A 23,023-nucleotide genomic window follows, 5' to 3' on the forward strand; every position below is an offset into this window, starting at 1 on the left:
GGGGCTAGACTTTATCCAATCCACAGAAAATAGTCCTAAAATTTTTAAATTCGACCACTTAAGCTTGCCAATTTTTTTAACATTTCGTAAAGAATCCATAATGCTTTTTATTGTGTAAGTGATAATAAGTGGGGAAATACATGTCTTTATAGGAATTTGTTTAGATATTATTTCATTTAGTATAACTACTACTATGATATTTTGCAGATAATCATTGATCATGGGACTTATACAATCCATTGTTTGTTCTATAACATTCTGCGTTGAAAGGTAAGCACCTACTATGTTTTCATATTACTAACAATTGAGGGCCGGATTCGTTTTTATAAGCCCATTTGGAAAAAGTTTCTACTGAAGGAATGTTCTTTAAGGTGTGTCTTTTTGCAGAAATTTTATTATTTTATTTATTCACAAAGTCGTTACTTATTGAAAACATCATAAGTAAATAATTTGCGTAAGTAATTTATTTTTTAATTCACTTGCATTTAATAGCGGTATAGCTACCTAAGTAACACGTACGTATGAGGTGAGGTATTCTATGGCGGGTAATTACTTACTTACTTTTTTTTTAGAGTTTTGACATGGACTTGCTGTGCTTTCCTGCTGATGCTGCTCATGTTCACAGTCATCGTCCTAATGATTTACGGCATCGCAGTGGGCTACCACTACGCACAAAAAGAATTGGCATCATTTGCCGGTGAGTCTGCAGGGTTATTTTTAATAAAATAGAAACTTTGCAAAGATACGAGTACTTAGATAGCTCACCTCACTTACTTATAACAACGTGTGTTCTACGACATTTGATAGTTTTTAGTTAAATGCGCTTAGAACAACAAATAAAAAAAAATTGGTTCTTTAACCATTCAAATTTAGCAAAAGGAAATTTGGTTCCAAAACATTAACCCAGCTTCCTGCCGAATGGTAGGTACCTATGCTGTATGAAGCGGGTAACCTCTCTATGATGTACCTCTTAAGTTCATGTAATTGATTTTAAAAGTTGATAAGATAAATTCTAACATCATATTGCGTACGCAGTGTCATCGCGATCGACCACAGAGCCTGGTCTGTCGAGGCGAAGGTCTGGAGACAGCGGTGTGGACGAGAGCGCGCCCGTGGTCCGGCTGGTCGCGGTCAACAGGTCCGAGGTGGAACACGCGCCACAACCAGAACTCGGTAACGTTGTAATATAGGACGAAATTATGCAGTGTATCCCACCCCAATTTAGAGAATGCAATTTTTTGTAGCTTCTTTGACGGAATGACGTTTTTCGAGGGAACTCTTAAAAATTTTGGAGGCATTATTATTGTTTTTTTTTTATATTGTTTTTAAAGCTGTTTAGACATTTGCATCTAAAGTTGATTGGATTATTTTACAATCAGCAAATTTGCCAATTCATCTAAATATTCATTTACAGAGGTGTATCAACAGCAGAGGCCGGGAGAAAAAATCTACATGGACGTTTCTGCAACTCCGATTGTCGTACTTGAAACGGAACGGTATTGTACTCTACACTCTTTCCCTTTATTCACAATCAAATTTGGCATGCATCTAGACCTAGCAAGGGTCCATATTATGTCTAGGGGTGTAGGTACTAAGAGAGAAGAGTGTAATATAACGGCATTTTTTGCTTCACGCGTCCGCACTATAGTTTTTCTTAAATCTTTTATAACCAGGCCACCAAGAGAACCTGACCTATCACCGCAAGAGAAAGAACTCGCCCGAAGGCTGATCGGCCGCTTTCGGCGCTCCAGGAACACTACCATTCCCGCCGAACCATTCTTGAGGCCACTGCGACCTTCTAATGTCACCATATCCAGTTCTGTGGTGCCGACCACGTGACCGTTTTAAAGCGGTTTTTGAACGATCATGTTCTTTTTTTAAATAAAATACGTGTTAAAAATAAATTCGTTTTATTAACAATCTGCTTCACATTTACAAAAAGTTAAATATATAGTTCTACCTATGAGATCACATAAGGTAAGTTTTCGGCCGTTTACCCGCGGTTTCCTCGCTACATTGTCCTACCACTAGGGTCACCTCTATTGGTTTGAGTCACGTGCTTTTTTTATTTCCTTTTTAAATAAAAACTATTTCAAAACAAAATCGATTTATTTTTTGCCTGAGGCATCACAAAATATTTCGAAATAATAATAATGAAATAATAATGTCCACTAGATCCACGTCTTGTTTTTTAGGTCGAATCGTTCGACGTTATAGGCAGTAATATTACCGTTGTGCAAGTCTGTATAGTTGACATTTTGGTTGGAAGTCATGGTGCCGTTGATCTCTCGGCGGGTTTTGCGACCGAAGCCGCGCCTCACCGCCTTGTCAACTGATCGCATTACATTTCCCGAACGTTCCGCTTGCTCTGGGCCAGATCTTAGAGCCCCAGCGGCTTTTGCAGCCTTTGCTGAAATAGGATATAATCACATGTTTTGTTAAGGATATAAGATAGGTGCCTTTATTAGCGGCAAATATCAATCGTGCAATGGGAGTATGGTGCTAGGGTGACTCTTCTTGGTACCCCGCCTTGCTTAACCTCTGTTCTAGTTGTAATATCCAGATAATGAATTAGCTACCTTATTAACGCAACATTTTTTTCTATTCATAGAGATAAATTTCTTCTGCTATCCACTCATAATACCGGACAGTTCCGTTTTCGGGTTCAAATGGCGCGCTCTGACAGGCTGATAGACTCAAATATTTCGCGCCATACAAAAATTTTAATTCTGCGCAGGTGCCCATCGGCGTAACTTATAAAAGTGGTAATACTGAAGTATACACTACATACCCATGGAATCCACGGAATTTGATACAAAACAATAATGGTAGCCAATTCCGATTCCCATGACCATGACGGTGATGATGGTGAACAAGAGACAGCAGGTCAACATGGCGCAGACAGTGCATAGTGATATTCTGTAGACCACACAAGGATTATTTTAGCACATACCTACATAAAATGGACATAAGAAATCAAAAATGTCCTAAGTGAGATAGGTTTTGCTACTTCTAAGTAATGTGTTGTTGTGTGTGATGTGGGGTGAGAATAATAAGCCTTTATAATCGTCACATAGGCTAGGACATTCATAGGTACTCATAGGTATAGCTTTAATTTCAATTAAAATAAATTAATGACTGTCGTGCGCCCTCGGTTTGGCTGTATCTGTATTAACCGCCCATTCAAAATCTAGGCAACTATCTGTATGAAAAATGTGATAGTAAATATAGTAACAACTGTGCCGATTTTATTAAAATAAATCGGATCTAAATAAAAAATTATTGAGATAATCAGGATTTTTTAATATGATAATGTATGCATGGTATGGACCATACATACATTGTGAGGAAAACGAATTGAATTTTAAAAAATAACAGTTAAAATACCTTTCTAAAGCATCAAGTACAATGGAGACGAAAGAACTCAAGGAACAGCACACACAACCCATTTTTTAATCCTAACATTGACACCGCGACTGTTAATTTCTAAAGACATTTAGCTAACTGGATTCAGACATTTTGGTTCAACAATAAGATAACTTGCAAAATTGCAAATTTAGCACCGTAGTACCTAATATCCCCAAACCACCTTTCAAATCGTGGGTGTCAACTGATCTTGACAAAGATTACCTTTTTAATATTTCATTATCCCAAGTTCTTTAGCAGATAGATGTAGGAAGCTTTTTTACGTTGATGTGCAAAGCTTATTTTGATAACGGTTTGTAACATTGTGTATATGTGTTGCTCAGGTTCCCCGGGAATAGGCTATTTGACAAAGTTCTAAAAACTATCTTAGGGTATTTATTTGTTTATAAGGAGCCCTAAAATACTTTTCTTACTTTATTTTAGCAATTTTATTAAAAAATCGAAAAAGAACATGCAATATTCAAATATGCCGCCAAAACGCGACTCTTAGCAATATGGCGGCCATGGCATGCAGTGACGTAGATTTCGCATAAGAGCTTGTTGGTGTTTCGGAGACGGATTTTGTTAAAATAATGCAACAATTTTATCTCGCGTTTTTGAAAAATTGCTCCAAAAATATAATATTTAGACTAATGACATAAAAGAAATGTATATTTTTATTATACTCATATAGCCAATTGCTTCATGTAAAAACTTGATTAACCAAATTCAGGTTCATGGTCGAAAGGCGCACCCTGGACTCCTCTACAGAGTATAAACTAAAAATGTATAAGTACGTATGTGGCGGGCTTAAGCAAGGAATCTATAAGTTCAAAATCCTTGGGCAGAAATCAAGCCAAAAAAAATCTTGGCGTACTATCCATCAAAAATGACATCGATAAGTTGTCATTTTCAATATGGCAGATGAAAACAACTCTCAAAAGAAAGAGGAACCAAAGAAAAAGCACAAACGGTTTCAAAATAAGAATTATGCAGTTAAAAAGAGACTACCAGTTCGTCCAATAGACAGTGATAATGTAATTTTTATAACAAAAAAGACAAATTTTAAGGTAAGTACAAAGTTAACCGCGTCTCATGTTGGCTGTCTTCTACATCACATTTTATTTCAATGTTATTTTTATTGTTTAATACTAACCTGTTTTATTTAGGCACAGCTGGACAAATGTTGCGATCTATTGACTAAAGGTGAAAAGGAAATAATCCTTCACGGACTCGGCGCTGCAATCCAGAGGTGCTGTAACCTAGCATTACAGCTCGAGATACTGTTTTCAGGAACATGTCAAATAGAAGTAAACACTGGCACTGTCGATTTAGTCGGTGAGTTCAATTACCTATTATAATAGTATATTCATTACTATAAAGTAATTTCTAAAAGTAAGGTAAGAAATCATACATACATACATACATACATAAAATCACGCCTCTTTCCCGGAGGGGTAGGCAGAGACTACCTCTTTCCACTTGCCACGATCTCTGCATACTTCTTTCGCTTCGTCCACATTCATAACTCTCTTCATACAAGCTCGGCGGTTTCGGGTACTTTTGACCTGACCCTTTACCAGGACGTCCTTAATTTGATCAAGATACGTTCGTCTAGGTCTTCCCACTCCGACCTTTCCCTCCACACTCTCCTTGTATATCTGCTTAGTCAACCTGCTTTCATTCATCCTCTCCACATGACCGAACCATCTTAACATACCCTTTTCTATTCCTGTAACTACATCTTCTTTCACATCACAACATTCCCTTATCACGCTGTTCCTTATCCTGTCACTCAATTTCACACCCATCATACTCCTTAACACTCTCATTTCCACTGCATAAGAGAACTATATATATATTGCATGTAAGAAATCATAACTACAGTAATTTTACTAGTTCGTGATTTCTTACCTAAACTTAGAAAAAACTACTTACTATTTTACTCTACGTTTTTTTACCTAGCTGCTTTTCTATTGCTATATTATTCCACGTGATTACGTGATACATACATAAAATCACGCCTTTTTCCCAGTGGGGTAGGCAGAGGCTATATCCTTCCACTTGCCATGATCTCTGCATACTCCTTTGTATTTCATCCTTTCTTCCATTCCTTCATCCACATTCATAACCCTCTTCATGCAAGCTTGATGGCTTCTTGATGGTACTCTTGACTTGACCCTTTGACATCCTTAATTTGATCAAGATACATTCTCCAGGCCCTCCCGCTCCAACCTTTCTCTCCACACCCTCCTTGTATATTTGCTTAGTCAACCTGCTTTCATTCATCCTCTTAACATGCCCAAACTTTCTAAACATACCGTGGTTCTTTTCCTTTTTTGTATTGGTGCTAACATGACATGGCCCCACATAAATGTCTTTTCAGTTTATTCCACAGCATTAATTTTTTATGTCAAGTGTGAATACATTTATATGTGGTTTATGGCACTTTGGAATAGGTCAAACTCAAAACTTTAGTATTGATATTATATGAGGCAACACAAACAACCAAAAGCGTAACTGGACTAAGCATGGAGAACAGATTAGGCATCTCTGTGTTATTATATATTTTTTTTGACGTTTTTATACTTAGGCAGTCTTTTTCCTTTTGGTGTAAATCCCTGTTGTGTCCTCACCTTTCTGAAGACAGGCTCAAGGTCACTTATGACCTCACTCTTGAATTAAGAACATCAAGTTTTTACAGTGTCTTGCAACTGCTACTCTTATCTGAGGTCCACAACCTTTGCTGGAAAACCTAACCTAAATTTTGTTTAGGTTTACACATTCAGTTGGCTCACTGTAAAGCACTTTTTTATTCAGGCATTTTTACTGCCTGACCACATGTGTTTTAAGTGGTAAAGCAACTTAAATAGTGATTTTGACAAAAAAAAAATATGAGAAATAATTTTAATATTATATTACAGATGATTTGGAGCCACTTAATGAAGACTTAGAATTTGGAGCTCAAGTGAGGCACTCATCATCTATTCACATTAGAATATTCCGGACAGCAATGCTTGGTGCCAATCAATCATAATGTTTTTCACACTGAATGAAATAGTGCAGTGGATTGGACTAACAGTGTTTGAAATATGGATAAACTTGATAACAATCACTATTTTCTCAGTTCTGTTAGCTCTTAAAATAGATGGAATTGTAAACAGTGCATGGTGGACAATATTTGCTCCATTATTTGTTAGTGATGCAATGAATGCATATTTTTGCTGTATTGTTTGTATTAGAATGAACTTGGAGAATTCATACAAAGCTTCACTATACAGAGCGTCATGGAGTGCAATTTTCTTGGGGCTCACATTTGTATTCAAGTTCTTACTTTGTAGAAAATTACAAGGTGACTCTGCCATAGAGTATAGTGAAGTCTTTGCACCTCTATTTATTTTGTTGCAACTGATAGCAGTTAGAGCATGCCAGTTGCATCAGTAATCTTCATAATATTGTTACATCATCATCATAAGCGTCTTAATATTTTATAATGGTAAATTAAACTTGTATATAAGAAAATGAATTTAATTTCTAGCAATATTGAAAAACTAATTTTAAAATTACAATCACATAAAAAAATTATGTAATTAACGGAACATACTAAATAAGCCGCCTCTAGTTTTCTTCTCATCTCCTCCAAAGTTGAAATTAAAATTATTTGATGAATTTTGTCCACTATTATCTGCATTTGTTTCTTGTACTGATGTCATTCCGAAAAAGGATAATCCTGTCTTCCGCAGTCCTGTACAAGGAAAGATAAAATAATATGTTCAAAATAAATTTCTATGTTAGCATCAAATTATTTTTTTAAATAAGTTGTGGTAAAACCTGATAAAAAGTTAGGAACTTCCTGAGACAATACTTCTGCATTATCACCACTCATTGGCATTGGTAAATCTGCTTTTGGGGATAAAAGGAGGCTGGAATCTGAAAAGTATTGTTATCATAAGAGCATTTGCATACAGCCAGAAGATTTCCTCAAAATATTTGACGATTTTATACGAAATACCGCTTCAAAATCCATTGAATGAAAAACATACATAATACTATGAAGTATGTAGAGAAGAGTTATCTGTTTATTAATAATACAGGTAATAAACGCGCACGTCACGTTCCCTTATTTTATCTCGGTTATTATTTAGAAATACCACTATTTTTAAATAGTAAAATAAAAAAATGCAGTGACAACATAAATGTAATTATTATTATCTTACTAGGTATAAAAACTATATAAATTAATGTCCCTGGTGAAACTTACCAATACAGTGAGGAAAATCACCATCTCCATCATCAAAACCAGTAGTACTAATAGACACATTCAATGAATCTGGTATTTCTTGATTACCATGTTTGAAAAGAAAACCACTGACGGTATTTTCAACTTTTTGAGCTTTTATCTATAAAGTAATGGCAAATTTAATTGTTCTTTTGATGTACCACACCAGTTACAATAACTTAGCACGTATTTACAAAACTATCAATGGCGAGAAAATATCATAATGTAATTAAACTTAAAAGTCTAATTCCGATTAGTAATCTTTTCAATTATTAAATACGTCAGACTAATTATTTCACAAACCTTTGATTGAGAGACTGCAGGGTCTTTTTCTTTATCAGTAGCATTTTCTGCTTCATTTTCCACTTGCATGTCAAGTTCTTTATTCTTGCTATTAGCAGTAATTTCTTGTTGTTGAAGCACCTCAGTATTTTGAACATCTATAACCTTAGACGGCGGGAAAAATTTCGATGTCACGCTATCCTCACTTCTCTGTAGACAAAGTTACATTAAATTATGCCTCTTCCAGAGGGGTAAGCAAAGACTACATCTTCATACTTTCCACGATACCTGCTTCTTTCGCTTCATCCACATTCATAACTCTCTTCATACAAGCTCGTCGGTTTCGGGTACTCTTGCCCTGACCTTTTGCCAGAACGTCTCCAATTTGATCAAGGTAAGTATGTTGGTCTTGGTCTTCCCACTTCACCAGTCCCATTTACACTCCCTTTGTAGATTTAATTAGTCAACCTAACTTTATTCATCATTTCGACCAAACCATCTAAGCATTCCCTTTTCTATTCCTGTTACTATTTCTTCTTTTACATTTCCTTTTCACGAATTAATGGCATAACAATCATCTAATGAAAAATTACATAAGTTACATACAGAAATTTATAAAAATTACCATTTTGATAGTGTTATTTTTAGCATACACAAACTGGGGTGACAGGTCCAGATTATGTTTTTTTAGTATCATATCTCTGATCTTATTGTAGCCATCGTCGCTAGCTCCAGTCATGTCTAGCTCGCTATTCGCAGTTTTGTTTGCATCTGGTTCTACATTTTGTACCTCGTCACAGTCTTCATCTTCCATTGACGTAATTTGCACACTGCTGGTCAGATCAAAAGATACCCTTTTCTTCACATTCTCCTGAGAATTCTATAATAAATGTATTATGTATTATAAATTAATCCATTAATGAATTGTATTTAACTATGGAGGATTTTATACCTTCATACCAACAGCATTGTTATTTTCTGATTCGGCTGTGTGTTGTGAAGCCCTGATGACTTCCTATAAGCATCACCCCAAAATGAAATTAACAATTATCATAAAATGTTTGTATTACAAAAAACCAGCTATCATCTCACCTGTGTATAGTCCATGAATTGTGTGGGCGGTACCACAATATTTCTAGAATTAGTGTCTGTTATGTCAATTTCCTCAATTTGTTCAGTGTCAATAGGCGTGTCCACCTTTAAATAATGATATAATATATTTTTTTTATTTATTACAACGTATTAAATAGTATTATCTTTTATTTGCCTTAGGTACCTTGTCAGTCGCAGAGGCGTGAATCCCAATAGACTCAACACCTTTAAGACTGTCTGCATTCACTTTCGAAACTAATTTGTAAGTGGCATTACTATCAAGTGTTATATCTTCAAGAATGTTTATAAGTTTTCGGTTGGCGAAATTACATTTAGCGTGAATATCATTAATACTTTCCTCGACCGTTACAGGTTTACTGAAGTAGTATGGTAGGTTTTCTGTTGATTTCTTAGGCTTTTTGTGCGCTGTTGCCTCTTCCTCTGTTAAATCTGTATCCGTCCTCTTTAAAGGAGTTGCCTGTAGCATTTCTACTTTCTTTATCTTAATCTAAAATAAATGAAAGTTTTAAGAGGGTATATGCTACAGTTAATAATTATTATTAAGTAATTCGAAAAACATACCTCATCTAATTTCGCACTTAGTACATCAAAATCTGTAGCAAACAGCTTTAGTTCCGGAATCTGTGTAATTAAAAAAATATTGGTGAACACAAGTAAATTTATGATATTGTACGAAATAAGCATAGAAAAAACCAAATACCGGCAAAGATTCGTTGGTGTTCGAATATAAATTGGGCCAATTATCTACTGAATTCGACATCTTGAGATCGCCGGCTGGTATAACTGCTTTCTTTGATTCAAGAGATGCGACATTTTTTTCTTCATTTTCTTTTGCTTCTTGTACTTTTCCAAGTTTTTCTAATTCTTGTGTGAGTATATTAATTTCAAGAGACCTCTCTTCTATTATTTTAAGTGTAACAGGCATTTCAGTCACAAAATAACTCGCCAGTTCTATTACTCGTTTTTTATCCAAATTCATCAATTCTGTTTTCTTTGTATTAATTTCCTTAACTAGGATTTCAACCTCATTTTGTAAGGCGCTAATGTTTTCTGTCAATATTTTAGAAATTTCTGTTTTTTGGAGTAGTTCTTGTACATATGGTATACCCTCGTATCTGGTTTTACATTCCAACCATAAATCTTCGTATTTCTTTTCACCACGTTGAATATGATCCTCAATTTCAATTTTGTTATCTTTTGCTAAAAGTAGTTCTTTTCTGAGGTCCACATTTGCTGATCTAATACTTTCATACGCTGACCGTAAACTAAAAAACAATAAAAGATATTTTTTTATTGAATTTACAAGATGTGACTATTAAAATTTCTACACCATATAGGTACTTATAATAAAAATACCTAATAAAAATAAAGTCAAATCCTAAACTATGAAAAAAAAATATATTACATTTGGACACACAGACAGCATTCCCGCGCTCTATTTTTTTATAATTATAATTTGACGACAGGCGATAATGTGCTTGCCTATTCAGAAAGGTAGGGATATAACCGACCGGGTCGTAACTTATCAACCAAAAGTCGTCATGGGAAAGAAGAGATACGATATAAAGAAAATTACTGGAGCCATTTCGATGATTCAAGTGTACCGATACTTAGTCATAGATAAAAATTTGGGCCAGATAATATTAATTGGAGAGTGGTGGAAAATAGTCAATCATGTCGTTACTCATCATTCTATTTTCTACGTTAATATATAAAGCCGGGGTGTGTCGCTAGGAAGTGGTGATCACGTTGGATAAAAGCTGTACCTAATTACTACCTTGTGGCGATATCTCTACGGCACAAGTCCACAACAACCAATCACGCGTCACTTTCAATAAAAAAAACAGCGAATAGTCTTAATCGCGAACTTGCCTAAGTAGGCATTTCCGATAATGGGTCAAATAATGAATAATGAAACAAACATAATACGGCAAACATGCACTTCTATTTTTAAGTTATTTAATTTTGAGAATTTAGTAATCGATAGGTACTACACCTACCTACTTAGGTTAGTTAGGTACCAACTTACCTTTCAATTTCTTGTTCGGCTTGTTTTATTTCAGCCTCCAATTTCACATTACTATTGCTTAAAAAAATACAGATTTCCTTTTGTCGCTCAGACTGTTTTCGTAACTTATTAACCAAAAAGGCTTGTGCTGCAAAAAATATTTGTCATCATAAACTTATGCATACAAAATTTTGGTTCCCTTGTAATAACAAGCAATAACAAGCGTTACCTTTGATGCAATGACTGGATAAAATAATTTTAACTTGTGACTCATCTACTTCACTTGAAATTTTTTCCAAGGCCTGAACATCTGTACATTCGCTCATTTTGATAAAAATTATTCACAGTGCACCTTTATTATTAAAACGCAACGAAATTAAAAATAAATTAACCTAGTTTTAAAGGAAAATTTTGTTTCAAAAGACGCGCGATCAGAATCGGAATGTACCTACCCAAATGGCGGGAAAACTTTATTTTTAGCTACCTACTGCAAAGATCATAAAATGTAGAGACAAATCATTGTGGTACTACATATAAATTAATATCTGTGATTGTAGCTATTTTTTTAAATGATGGACTGTCCCCGTATTAAGTACTAGCTGTGCCCGCGACTTCGCCCACGCGGAATTGTTATTTTGGGAATTATTCAAATGCTCAAGGATGAATAATTTTCCCCGTTTTTTTAACATATTCCAGTATTTCTTTGCTCCTTATAGCCTTCCTCAATAAATGGTCTATTCAACGCAATAAGAATTTTTCGATTCGAACCAATTGTTGCTGAGATTAGCGCGTTCAAACAAACAAACAAACTCTTCAGTTTTTATAATATTAGTTTAGATTAAAAACTAATTGGCCCAATGGTCATTACAATTAGGAATATGTGCCTGAATATCTACGGGTTATATGGCTTTTATTATAGTTTTCCAAGGACATGACCAGCCTATGCCACATAGTTACGTTAGATGTTACTGTAGAAAACAACAGAGAAACCCATTTATTTCATGAGATTGTCGACGAACGAAGTCGGGCAATAGCTAGTCTAAAAAAGTTATGTTTTTGTAGAATCCATAAAAGGTTGACTTTAAGACCCCGATTATGTTATGAATTTAATACCAAAAAAATATCATGATAGCCGCTTTAGGCTTCATTGAGGCCTACGCTATATATACCAGGCATCATCAGAAATCAAACAAATCATTCAATACCTAAAATTTATTTAACAAAATAGTGTCATACAGTTATTTAAAATAACAGACATAAATGATAATTTGTAATACAACCTAGCATCCTAATTTTAAACCAGGTACTTTTCATAAATTTATCCCACTAATAAAAAAAAGTATAAGGACAAAACAATGACGAATGCAGCACAAAGGAATGTTGGCTAGCTAGTGGTCAATCACACATTCTGTCGTGTGCTCGCCGCTGCGCTGGTCCATGCTGTTAGAGCCAGTATAATTATAGAGCACCTAATAATAATAATAAATTAAATTAAGAAACCGTGATCGTGAACCGTTGTTGTAAATATAAATAAACTTAAGCCATTAATCAAATTGCTACATAGGCGTGTGATAAGTTTTATATAAATTGTTCACGGCATTATTTAATTTTGTGCGCCCTACTAAAGTCAAAAGAAAATTCATTTTACTACCGCTTAAGTAGACATTTAATTCAGTTTTAGCTTGGAACAGCGCGCGGCCGCAAGTGGCACCTCTATGCAAGTTCTCACAAGTATTCCTCCTTAAAACGAACCAATGCCCAACATTCTCGCTGACAACTCAATAATACTGTTAGCAAAATTATGATAAAACCCTTTTGTCAAATGTGTGTTACTTGTAATTCACGACTACTCAAAGGTACACACTCCACAAAAGATACTAATATTACTTTATCAGCGATTCAGTCAAAAAAACACATTGAATAGTTTGTTCACAAACACCAGTTTGGATGTCAATAATATACCTACAAGCCTATCTTCTACACATTGAGAGAATATTTGTGATATTGTTGCAATTGGACACACAATGATCTACACTAAATTTACTTTGGCTTCACTGACTGGGGTCAATTAGTACCTTTGTGGTTTACATCGTTTAATATTTTGAACTAAAATGTGGGAACTAAATGCAAACCGAACTCCAATAGTAACATATTTAGAATAAAGACCTAAACAACATTTACAATTCAATGAGGGGAATGTCTACTAATTTAAAGTAAAAATTACAAAACAACCATTTTCGTGCAGACCAAAACAAAAAAGCGAGGATTAAATCAAAAGCACGTCCATCTGGAATAACTTAATAGTAATACTTAAAAATACACGTTTTAAGAATACCTACTGGGTCCCACTTTAAATTATAATAATTTTAACATTAAATTAACGTAGTTTGTAACGCCAACATTCACTAAGTGCGATATTACCGTGGGGTTACATAAAAAGATCGCGTCCTCTAATCGAAAGGCGGTACGAATCGTGTACGCCCCTCTCTATGTAATCACACGGCAGCCGGACGCTGTCTCCGAGCGGCGCACCACACCGACGAGCCGCGGGGCGGCGATTCAAAAACCGATCTACAACCGTACAATTTTTGGTGGGAAAGAGGCGCCGCCGCGCGGCGGAGATTTGCGAGCTCGCGCTCAAATTTCGAATGCGATTCGTCGAGTGCTGGCGGCGGTCATTAACTGTAGGGCTGCGGCGGGAGGATCTCGGTGAGCAGCCGCTTGAGGCTGTCGATGCCGGTGAGGAAGCCGCAGTCGGGCCCGTGGTGCGGCGTGGCGGTGGCCAGCGGCGACTCGGCCGCGGCGCCCGCGAACGCCGTGTGCGCGAAGTCGATCATGCGGATGTCCACGCGCTCGGCCTCGGCGGGCCGCTCGCGCCAGGACTCGCTGCTGGCGGAGGAGTACGCCATCCAGCTGTCGGCGGAGTCGGGGCTGGGCGGCTGCGGGCGCGGGCTGCCGCCGGCCAGCTCGCCGTCCTCGTAGCCGCCCATGGTCTCCTCCGAGTGCGGCTGGAAGGCGGGGCGGCGCTCGATCTCGTGGTGCAGCGTGGACATGTCGAAGTGCTCGGCGTCGGCCGCGAGGTCGGCGGAGCTGCTGGACGCGTCGCCGTCGTACTCCTGGCCGCTGCTCGCCGGCGGGGAGCTCGTGTCGCCTTCGTACACTATAAGTAATGAACTGGAAAAGAAAAAATACACGTCAATCGATTTGTTAGTACTCATATTCAGTGTTTTAACCCTCGGTCATATTTCTGGTTTTAACCGATCTACAACTAACGGACATAAACCACTACATTTTCGTTCGCTGACGCATTATTCTTTTAAGAAAATTACCTAACTCTTAAAAATCACTTTTTCTTCTTTGTGATAACTCGACCTTGTACGTTATGCAACATTGAATAATTTTATGACTTAACCATCGCCTTTATCGCGTTAGGTACGTACGTGATGTTTTCACAAACGTTAATATTTTATCGGTTGTAAAATCACAATAATTACAAAAGAAAATATGACACATCTCCCAATTTATATAACCAGGTTATCGTTCATAAAGAACTATTAAAAACCAATATCATTTATTATAATGTGGTAGGTTAGGTTTGATAAAGTTCTGAGCGCTGACCCCGTAAACTTACATCATAATTCAAAAGGTGATTCTTTGTCATAACGCAATGTTATAGATTATAAATTGGTCAAAAATAGAAAGAAGAGCGCGTCAATAGAATCTACAACTACTTTCACGTTCGGAACTGTTATCCAGTGGTTTGGCCTTTCTTATTTCAAAACTGTTTTTGAAATTCGATTTCGAAAGTGACCGAATTGATTTTTTCGTCATCGGGTTAGCTTTGTAACGGCCGATTTGAAGGAAATTCGACCATAGATATCGGTGTAAAATCCTCCATCATCCTCCTGGCGCTGACATCATCAACTTTAATAAGTTAATACTTAATTTATAAAATAACCTATTGGTCTGCTTGGAAATAGTTCGTTGAGGTCTCACGACCCGACGTACGACGCACACGCAGCCACAAAGAATTCGCGCAGCCTTTCCCCTGACAGCACGCTATATAATAATACCTATGTATAAAAGTTGGCCTTCTTCGCAGGCCAACGTTTAATGCTAGCAACAGTGTTGGTTGAGGTGGCTTTATTTTATGGAGTAGAACGCCTTAACAAAAAGGTCGTTTAAGCTATGAGTGGGTTGGAATAGTACAGACACTCCATCTTCTGCAAAAATGAAAACCCATATAGACAAACTCACCAAGAATAGAATCTGTAGTTGGTCTGCTTGGCGATGGCGCGCCGCAGCCCGTCCAGGTCGCGCAGCACGCGGCGCACCGCGCGCACGCGCAGCCCGCCGCCGCCCGCGAAGAACTCGCGCAGCGCGTCGCGCAGCCCCGCCTCCGACAGCGCGCGCCCCCAGTACTTGTCGCGGCGCACGCACGCGCCCGTCTCCGGCACGTATATCTGGTAATTGCAACAAATAATTTGTAAGTGCCGTGTGCTTGCCGGCAATTAGAATAGAACCATTCTTTTTCATGGATGTCGTAAAAGGCGACTAAGGGATCGGCTTCCAAACTTAAGATTCCTCTTGTAGGCGCTGGGCTAACAACCTGTCACTATTTGATTATCAATTCCAACATGAAGCCATACAACTTATCGTAGCCTTTCAGTCTTTTCGAGAATGTTGGCCCTATCTGTCCCGCAAGGGATATAGACGTGACTTTATGTACGTGAATATTAGTCATCTTACAGACATACAGAGTATCACATCGTAGATTAAGGTACCCGACTAAAAAGCGTCAGTAATTCGCATCGGCACAAGTGCAAAAGCTACTGCGGCCACGTACCATGGACTCTTATGAACATCCTGAGGAAACCTGCCCATTCAGGATGTGGCGTAATCATGATTCCCACTAAAGGTCGCGGAGGTCAGATGGGAGTCGCTTCGAATAATACCTAACTTGACTTATCCTCTATAAAGAGAGGATGTGACCGCAATTAAAGCCAGGAGATAAGAAGGCCGTTGAATTATTATTTTATCTAATACAATGACTGACAATTCAAAGTTCCAAAAATTATATTATTATAATTGAAGATGCCTCAATTTGTGATAAGGTAAAACTTTTAATATGTCATTGTCAACAATTTAACGCAATAGCGATTTAATCACACAGATGACACTGACCGAAATAATCTACGAAGCACGAGCGCCCGCCTAACTACATAATAATTGTCTGTATAAACTACACAGATTAGCACTCTGCGACCTGTTAACACATAAACCTATTATTATTTACTTACCCGTTTGACAACATTGTGCCACGTGTATTGGTAAACTTGATGAGTTATACAATTTGTAGATACGTGTTTCTCAAATTATATGGGTTGTTGCAAGTCATTGCTGTTACGTTAAAAATTGCGTATAAATAATTTATATTAGGTATAGTGAAGGGGAGTTAAGTTCTTGATGACTGGCTGAGAATACTGGCGCCTCATTCAATTACGTTGACGAGGCATATCTCTTTCGCCTCTCTCTCTCTGACTCCGGTTTTGACAGGGTTGTCAGTGTTGTGTGTGACGGTACTTGGAAAAGATGGAATATATTGCCTATGCCAGTTGGTAAAGTTTCCATCGCGCCGACGGTGCCAAAATACTGGTACACCAGTCATCCTGTGACCAAAGTGGGTGCAACCCGGTCAAAACGTCAGGAAAAAACAACATAATGTTCGCGTTAATTCCCGTTTACACATATATATCACGCAACGCGAAAGTATAAAAGAACTAATACCTACAACATCGCTTTGTCTTATCAGTCGGCTTGGCGTTCCACTTTCTTTTAAGTGCAATAGCGGTCATGCGTTTTCACTTGGCTGTTCAACAGCTTCAAATAAAGGTAAATTTCTCGGCCGTTAAATAAAAAGACTGCACTCGCATATTTAGAATTATTAAGTATAACGAGCTTAGATACAGCCACAACATCCCTTCTTAAATTATGGATGCGCCTAAACACACTGAACCGATTTTGATGAAATTAGATACAGAGATAGAGTAGACCCTGAGAAAGAACATGGGCTTAATTTAACCAGTTAGCGAACCAAATAAATAGAAATAAAATGAATATATAATACCTGCATGCCACAGAGCCTGACCCCCAATGTGGCCGAGGTACTGGCAGCACACTTGGCGATCTGCTTGCTTCTCTTCTCCGCTGAGGCGTCGTCGCCGTGCTGCCGCGTGCCCATCTTCAGATCTAGCACGCACGGCCGACGGTACGAAGAGGTAATGTTCTCCATCATCAGGAAATCTGGTGAGGAAGAAATGAAAATAATTTAATATAAAGGTGATGAATGCTGCAAAAGTCGCGGAGGTCAGATGGGAGACGCTCCATATAAAAACTGACCTACACGATCAAGGAAGAAAAAGGGTAATTGTATTATATTGTCAGAAAAATCGAAGAGAGCTGGCCACTAATGATCGTGGAAAAATTCTTAGTTTTAAAAATATGCAGGAGCAGGAGTTGCCAAAATGTCAAATTTTTCTCAGATTTACTTCTAGTTGCGGAGGAGTTGTAATTTTCCCTTGGCTATTTATTTTTAGATAAGCCTGAATCAACAAAGACAACTTTTGTTTTATTTTCACTGTACATAAGTCAAGACTGACATATATTTAGCTGAGAAGCCAATGTGTATTTAATGATAAGGGTACGTCTGTGTTTGTTATATTTTCAGAACGGAAATTCATAAGGTGATATCGACTTGACTGTATTGACTGAGCCAGTTTGAAGGTAATGTTAAATTACAAACCAAACAGTTATCAAATAATTAAATAAAGTTAGTGGTTTTCATCGCCTACCTACGAATCTCTCAACTTAATAATGCACAATGGTAAACAACATAAAAGTAAAACAACCATGTCACGTAGACAAGTTGGGGAGAAAATTAATGAAAGCGTGACTTACATTGTTTATTCGAGTTGTCCATGTGTGCAATGCTCTTGAGCACTTCGCTCGCATTGCCATTTCGATGCACTTTAAATCTGCAATAGGAAAGTAGAGGTTATAGTGACAGCCGGAGCGTTAAAAGGTGAGCCATTTAGGAGCTAATTGAAACACAGAATTGATGTAATGTGTTATATTGTTACATTGCAATCAAATTGTATTATTACCAAGACTCCACGACGCAAGTCATCGGGGGCTCGCAGAGTCATCGCTCGCGCATTAGTGGGATTGTCATGTAAGTATTGACGTATGAATTAATGGCGACGTCGGGCGAGGGACCGGCGTACGTCAAAGCTTCTGAAATATGATAAAGGACACATGACAAGTGCCGAGGAGTGTCAACCGCAGACACGACCGGCCAATAAAGGCATCGGCCGGGATACGCACTTGAACACGTCGTCACGCCGCCGCTTGCCGCCCAGGGACTGCTTTCGCCCGTTCTCCTCGCGAAAACATGGCGAGTACCGCTTGTCCAATTTCGTGCTACCCGTGTTAGATGCCTGCATCACGCCTGCAACAAACAGCCTCGCCATAAGTCAGACGTTCGACTTTAACACACACAACACTAACTTATATCAACACTTTGTAATTCAAACAAATTTAACAAACAAATCAATTGACAATTATTTCACTTCACATTGATATGAAAAATGGTAAGCGATAGAAGATTCAAACTCTACATGCTCTCAGCCAGGACTCGAACCTGGATCTCTGCGCGCCAGTGTGTTACTTACACCACTGAGATCTTAGAGTTCTATCTACTATCTACATTTAAAGGTCAATAGAGTGCAACTTGCCAGCGTTAATTTTGATGAGGGAGTGAAAATTAAGTTACGTCATTTTAATAAGGGTTTGTTTATGTGTGTGTGGTGTATTTGTATGGTTTGAATCGTGTTTGTTGCGTTGGGTTTAAAATTTGTAAATGTATTTCAGTGTTAATCGTTGTTTGTGTTCTGAATGTAGTTTAAGTAAAGGTTTACAAACCCAAAATGTAAAATTACCGCTAGGGCGCTATAAGAGGCGGGTGTGTGTTGCGCCGCCGCATCGCTCCGCCTGCCGCCGCGCCGCAGCCCTTGCGACAACAAGGAAACTAATATTGTGTCCTGACCCTGCCCGTCCCCGCTCCGTTCCCGCTCTCGCGCTCAAACCCGCCCCGCTCCTCACTAAGCTCGCGGCCGTAAGTCACCCACGCTACATCAGCCCTTTACTTTAACTTTTACCATTGCTTTTTAAGTTTTCTTAGTAGTCTACAGACTTTCTGATCTATTTATTTATTTCATTCATTACACATCTAATGGCAAATCTTAATATTAATTCGTTCTTCCATTTGTCATTGTCTAAATCACCTATCGGTAATAAGTTGCTTTTTTTAACAATAAACTGAAAATCACGACTATACGCCATTTCTTTCTTTCTTTGAGTGAAATCATTAGGATATTTTACCCGTATTTTATGTAATGGATGAAAAAGAAATTAGTACCCCTTAGAAAAGTCTGTATACTTCTTTTAACTTAATCATGATTCATTCACTGTTTTACATAATGGCATAAGAATATTTCTTATATGGAAAAAATAAACGTTAAAAATATTATAGTAATAGTTATTGCCCAGTAGGTTACTGCATAACTTTAAAAAAGAATGCTTATTTAGATAGTTAACGTAATAAAAGAACGCTTACTTAGATCATGACAAGTGAATGAATCATTAAATATTTAAAACAACAATAAGTAAAAGTTATTCATATGCACAATATGTTCTCATATACCAACTGGTTAATTTCCTAAGGTAATACTTACTTTGAGTTTTTTATACTTCATTTTAACTTTAATCCGTATTCAATAGTTGGAATAAGTCCAACATTTATAACCAAGTAAGGCAATGAATATTGTGCAGCTGACATCAAACACTAATAATTATATCATGACAACTAATTACAACTTATTAAAAGATGTAATGTAATCCGTCAGATAATATGAAGTGGATTTTTCCATCAAATAAATGTAGTTTAAATCCTAACAGCCTTATTTATACATAGTTAACTTATTTGTGTAAAAACTATGTGAAAAAAGATTTACGACTTATCGACGACGGTCAATACACGACCGTCATGATAAAACAGATATACTGACTGTATTCAAAATATGCGGAAAATATTGTAATAATATAAATTGCTTGTAATATAGTTGCCATGTGATATAATTTGTGTCTTGTCAAAGGATGAAATGCAATGCGGGACTTACCGCTTAGTGAGCCAACCGACATGTTACGAATTATTTATATATTTTATCTTTTATTATCTTTAATCATCAGAAGAAAAATTGATCTTGTTTTTGTAATCATTATAAATAATAAATAAATTAACATCATACTTAATTATATTCGAAAGTAATTTAACAGCAATATGCACTGATTATATCAAATATCAAAAAGTATTCCTTTAATGTGCAGAAAACCGTTTCGATGTAAAAAAAAATATGTCGTTTACGATTTCAAGAAAACCTAATGAAATAAATATAAAGAAAAGGGCACTGATCAAATAAAGACACTTAAAAACTTGTTCATAAACTTAAGTAGTAAAAAAATAAAAACGAGTAACAAAATTACGAAAATAATGTTCATACTTTGTAAAATTTAACTAACATATCTACACATTGAGAAGAACATAAAAAATCCTATAAATGCGGTCGGCGGGTTTGTATAACGAACATGCACACGTCCCTGTCACACTCATTACTCGACATGTACGATGATATGAGCATTAAGGAGCTAGTATAAAACAAAACAATACATTTATAAAACATGTTACTTTTTATCACAGCCTTCAAACATACGCTGTGGCGCGTGGTCGAGTTATCACTGTGATTGCGTTAGAAACAATAAATGACGCAAACGATAAAACTGTGATTAATCATCGATTAACATTATTATTGCACACAAACATGTTCCTCTTACGGTATTTCAAAACATACACATAAAAGATAAACATATTATTGGTATGAAAGATTTGAAAATCGTACCTACGCATAACAGTCCTTAGTGCTCCAAAATGCAAACATTGAACAACACAATTGATATCTATATAAACAAGACAATTCTTAAAAAAAAATTGAATATGTAAGATGCAATGAATGATTCATTACGATGCACTGAGCGAATCGGAAAAGCTTTTCGGGCACAATCTAATGTTTATAGAGAATCAAAATGTTTCTCACCTTTATATCTGGGAACGAAGTTCTGTATATCTTCAGGAATGTTCTGGTAAAAATGCAGTTCACGAATATTCAGGGGTTTTATTACTGTGCTGTCATTTAGCACGAGTAACCTGGTGTGGCCGCCCACCTGTCGAGGAAATAATTTAACGTTGACATTATCAGTACACACTCTAGAACGTGTTTTATCTGTTATGTAACCGCTACTGAGATACGCCAAAGCTGGTCTTATTTATGGGTCGGCAAAACATAATCCTTGACACATTGAAGTCTGTTTCTCACGTTAGAAATTCAATCATATTATAATTGGGATCACCACAGACAGGGAGACATATTTGGTCCTGTAGCTACATTAAAGTTAATCGAGGTTATATACGGTACGTATTTAAAAATTACTTTGGCACAATTGATTTATAGTGACAGTTTATTTATTCGGAGATAAAACTGAAAACATAAGGAATTTTGAAAATATATTATGTATATAGGACATAAAAAAAACAATATTTCGGGCATCGGCCTTCGACACACAGAATAAGGCGACGACTACTGTTTGGCATGTAGATAATTTAATTACAATGTATAAGTATAAATTTATATATAAGCGAAGATAGATCGTACGTCAACAACCCGGACAATGTGATTGTATTGATCGATAAGACACTGCATGTCGTCACCGACTCGGCCTTGGCGTTTTGCTAAAAAAACGATTTTCAAACAATTCTCCGTTTTAGTAATACCGTTATCAGTATCCGCTTTGTCTATTACGCCGATTCTAGAACTAGTTTCATTAAAACGTTATTTATACACTAAGTAAGCAGTGCTCATACCTTACTAGTTCAAAACAATTATCTGTCATAATTTTTATATTATTTCACATTCCGCAACATTAGAGTCGGAAAATTTGTTTTCGATATTATTTGAATTTCTGTTTAAAACAAATATAAACTGAATAAATTGTTGGTATTGCTGTCGACTACACCAATCGCAAACAGAAACTTCATAAAGTATGGTTACTTTCCAACGAGCCTCACAAAAAAAGCAATAAAATCAATGCACCATACGTCTTCTGTGTGAGTGCGTTCGCATAACTCACACGTGCATGGAACAAACCCACTGCAGTCTGGTGAGCACGCTAGCGATGAAATTACAAGGCGAGAAAAAGAAAAAATATGGCGGTGTACTGCCGTTGACCCGACAACGAACGACCCGACGTACTTACACCTGAACTGGGCTCAACGACCCTGTGTTACCCGATTTGACCTGATAAAGATTTTAAATAGATTTACTGAAATATTGATTTTGAATGTTACAAGGAAGACGCCTTAAAAACGAGTGTTTATTACAATAACTAAGTATGTCTTGCAACACCATACATAATCTAAAGTATGGGAGCGCCCCGAAGGGAGTGCTGCTAGTACGTCATTTCACTACAACACCCAAATTCCATGAAGGTGCTGAACGAAATACATAAATTAAATTTAAAAAATATAATTTCAGTCTCCAACCGAGCAAGAAATTAGACTTCAAGCAATATGATGATGATCAGATCACAAACGAGGAAACATTGTTTGTTCTTAATTTAAGCGCAGATTAAAATCTTATTAATATGACAAACCTAGCAAGGCATTCATTAACATTATCTAAACGATGGTATGCAATACAATGTCAAATATAGAATTGATATACGACATAGTGCGTGTCAAATAAAACGAATGCGCACCTGCTCAGCAG

The 23,023-nt window shown here is 36.9% G+C and overlaps 5 protein-coding genes across 7 annotated transcripts in view; 2 read left to right on the plus strand and 3 right to left on the minus strand.

Moving 5' to 3' along the window:
- The first annotated feature begins 220 nt into the window (after window positions 1-220).
- On the plus strand, window positions 221-1,839 carry LOC106138272 (uncharacterized). The gene is made up of 5 exons (XM_060947386.1): window positions 221-270; window positions 573-697; window positions 1,036-1,173; window positions 1,415-1,496; window positions 1,674-1,839. Exons 1-5 carry the CDS (start codon window positions 221-223, stop codon window positions 1,837-1,839), a joined length of 561 nt encoding a protein of 186 aa, XP_060803369.1.
- Window positions 1,840-2,118: 279 nt separating this feature from the next.
- On the minus strand, window positions 2,119-3,580 carry LOC106138271 (uncharacterized). The gene is made up of 3 exons (XM_013339381.2): window positions 3,388-3,580; window positions 2,792-2,919; window positions 2,119-2,410 (listed from the first exon to the last, which is right to left on the minus strand). The coding sequence occupies exons 1-3, from the start codon at window positions 3,447-3,449 to the stop codon at window positions 2,172-2,174; spliced, it is 429 nt and encodes a 142-aa protein (XP_013194835.2). The 5' UTR covers window positions 3,450-3,580; the 3' UTR covers window positions 2,119-2,171.
- Window positions 3,581-4,300: 720 nt separating this feature from the next.
- Window positions 4,301-7,135, plus strand: LOC106138285 (transmembrane protein 203). Of its 2 annotated transcripts, XM_013339399.2 has the most exons (3): window positions 4,301-4,475; window positions 4,575-4,743; window positions 6,330-6,590. In XM_013339399.2, exons 1-3 carry the CDS (start codon window positions 4,323-4,325, stop codon window positions 6,440-6,442), a joined length of 435 nt encoding a protein of 144 aa, XP_013194853.2. In that variant the 5' UTR covers window positions 4,301-4,322; the 3' UTR covers window positions 6,443-6,590. The 2 variants fall into 2 exon arrangements, with proteins under 2 accessions (XP_013194853.2, XP_060803420.1); XM_060947437.1 differs by lacking the exon at window positions 4,301-4,475 and having other exon boundaries at window positions 4,603-4,743; window positions 6,330-7,135.
- On the minus strand, window positions 6,996-11,624 carry LOC106138270 (uncharacterized). The gene is made up of 12 exons (XM_060947436.1): window positions 11,317-11,624; window positions 11,109-11,235; window positions 9,780-10,344; window positions 9,641-9,700; window positions 9,243-9,566; window positions 9,059-9,163; window positions 8,919-8,981; window positions 8,592-8,846; window positions 7,988-8,176; window positions 7,667-7,805; window positions 7,237-7,335; window positions 6,996-7,150 (listed from the first exon to the last, which is right to left on the minus strand). The coding sequence occupies exons 1-12, from the start codon at window positions 11,411-11,413 to the stop codon at window positions 6,996-6,998; spliced, it is 2,178 nt and encodes a 725-aa protein (XP_060803419.1). The 5' UTR covers window positions 11,414-11,624.
- A 660-nt stretch (window positions 11,625-12,284) lies between these two features.
- LOC106138299 (inositol hexakisphosphate kinase 2) overlaps window positions 12,285-23,023 on the minus strand; it is a 42,297-nt gene continuing 31,558 nt past the window's right edge. For both annotated transcript variants that reach the window (XM_060947118.1, XM_013339416.2), the window contains 6 exons: window positions 21,296-21,422; window positions 18,471-18,594; window positions 18,045-18,121; window positions 17,215-17,390; window positions 15,345-15,550; window positions 12,285-14,261 (listed from right to left, as the gene is read on the minus strand). In XM_060947118.1, the coding sequence (XP_060803101.1) occupies window positions 13,766-14,261; window positions 15,345-15,550; window positions 17,215-17,390; window positions 18,045-18,121; window positions 18,471-18,594; window positions 21,296-21,422 (1,206 nt within the window). In that variant the 3' untranslated portion in view covers window positions 12,285-13,765. The remainder of the gene's footprint in view (window positions 14,262-15,344; window positions 15,551-17,214; window positions 17,391-18,044; window positions 18,122-18,470; window positions 18,595-21,295; window positions 21,423-23,023) is intronic.

Source organism: Amyelois transitella, chromosome 13, assembly GCF_032362555.1.
Source record: "Amyelois transitella isolate CPQ chromosome 13, ilAmyTran1.1, whole genome shotgun sequence".
Classification (NCBI taxonomy): Eukaryota; Metazoa; Arthropoda; class Insecta; order Lepidoptera; family Pyralidae; genus Amyelois; species Amyelois transitella.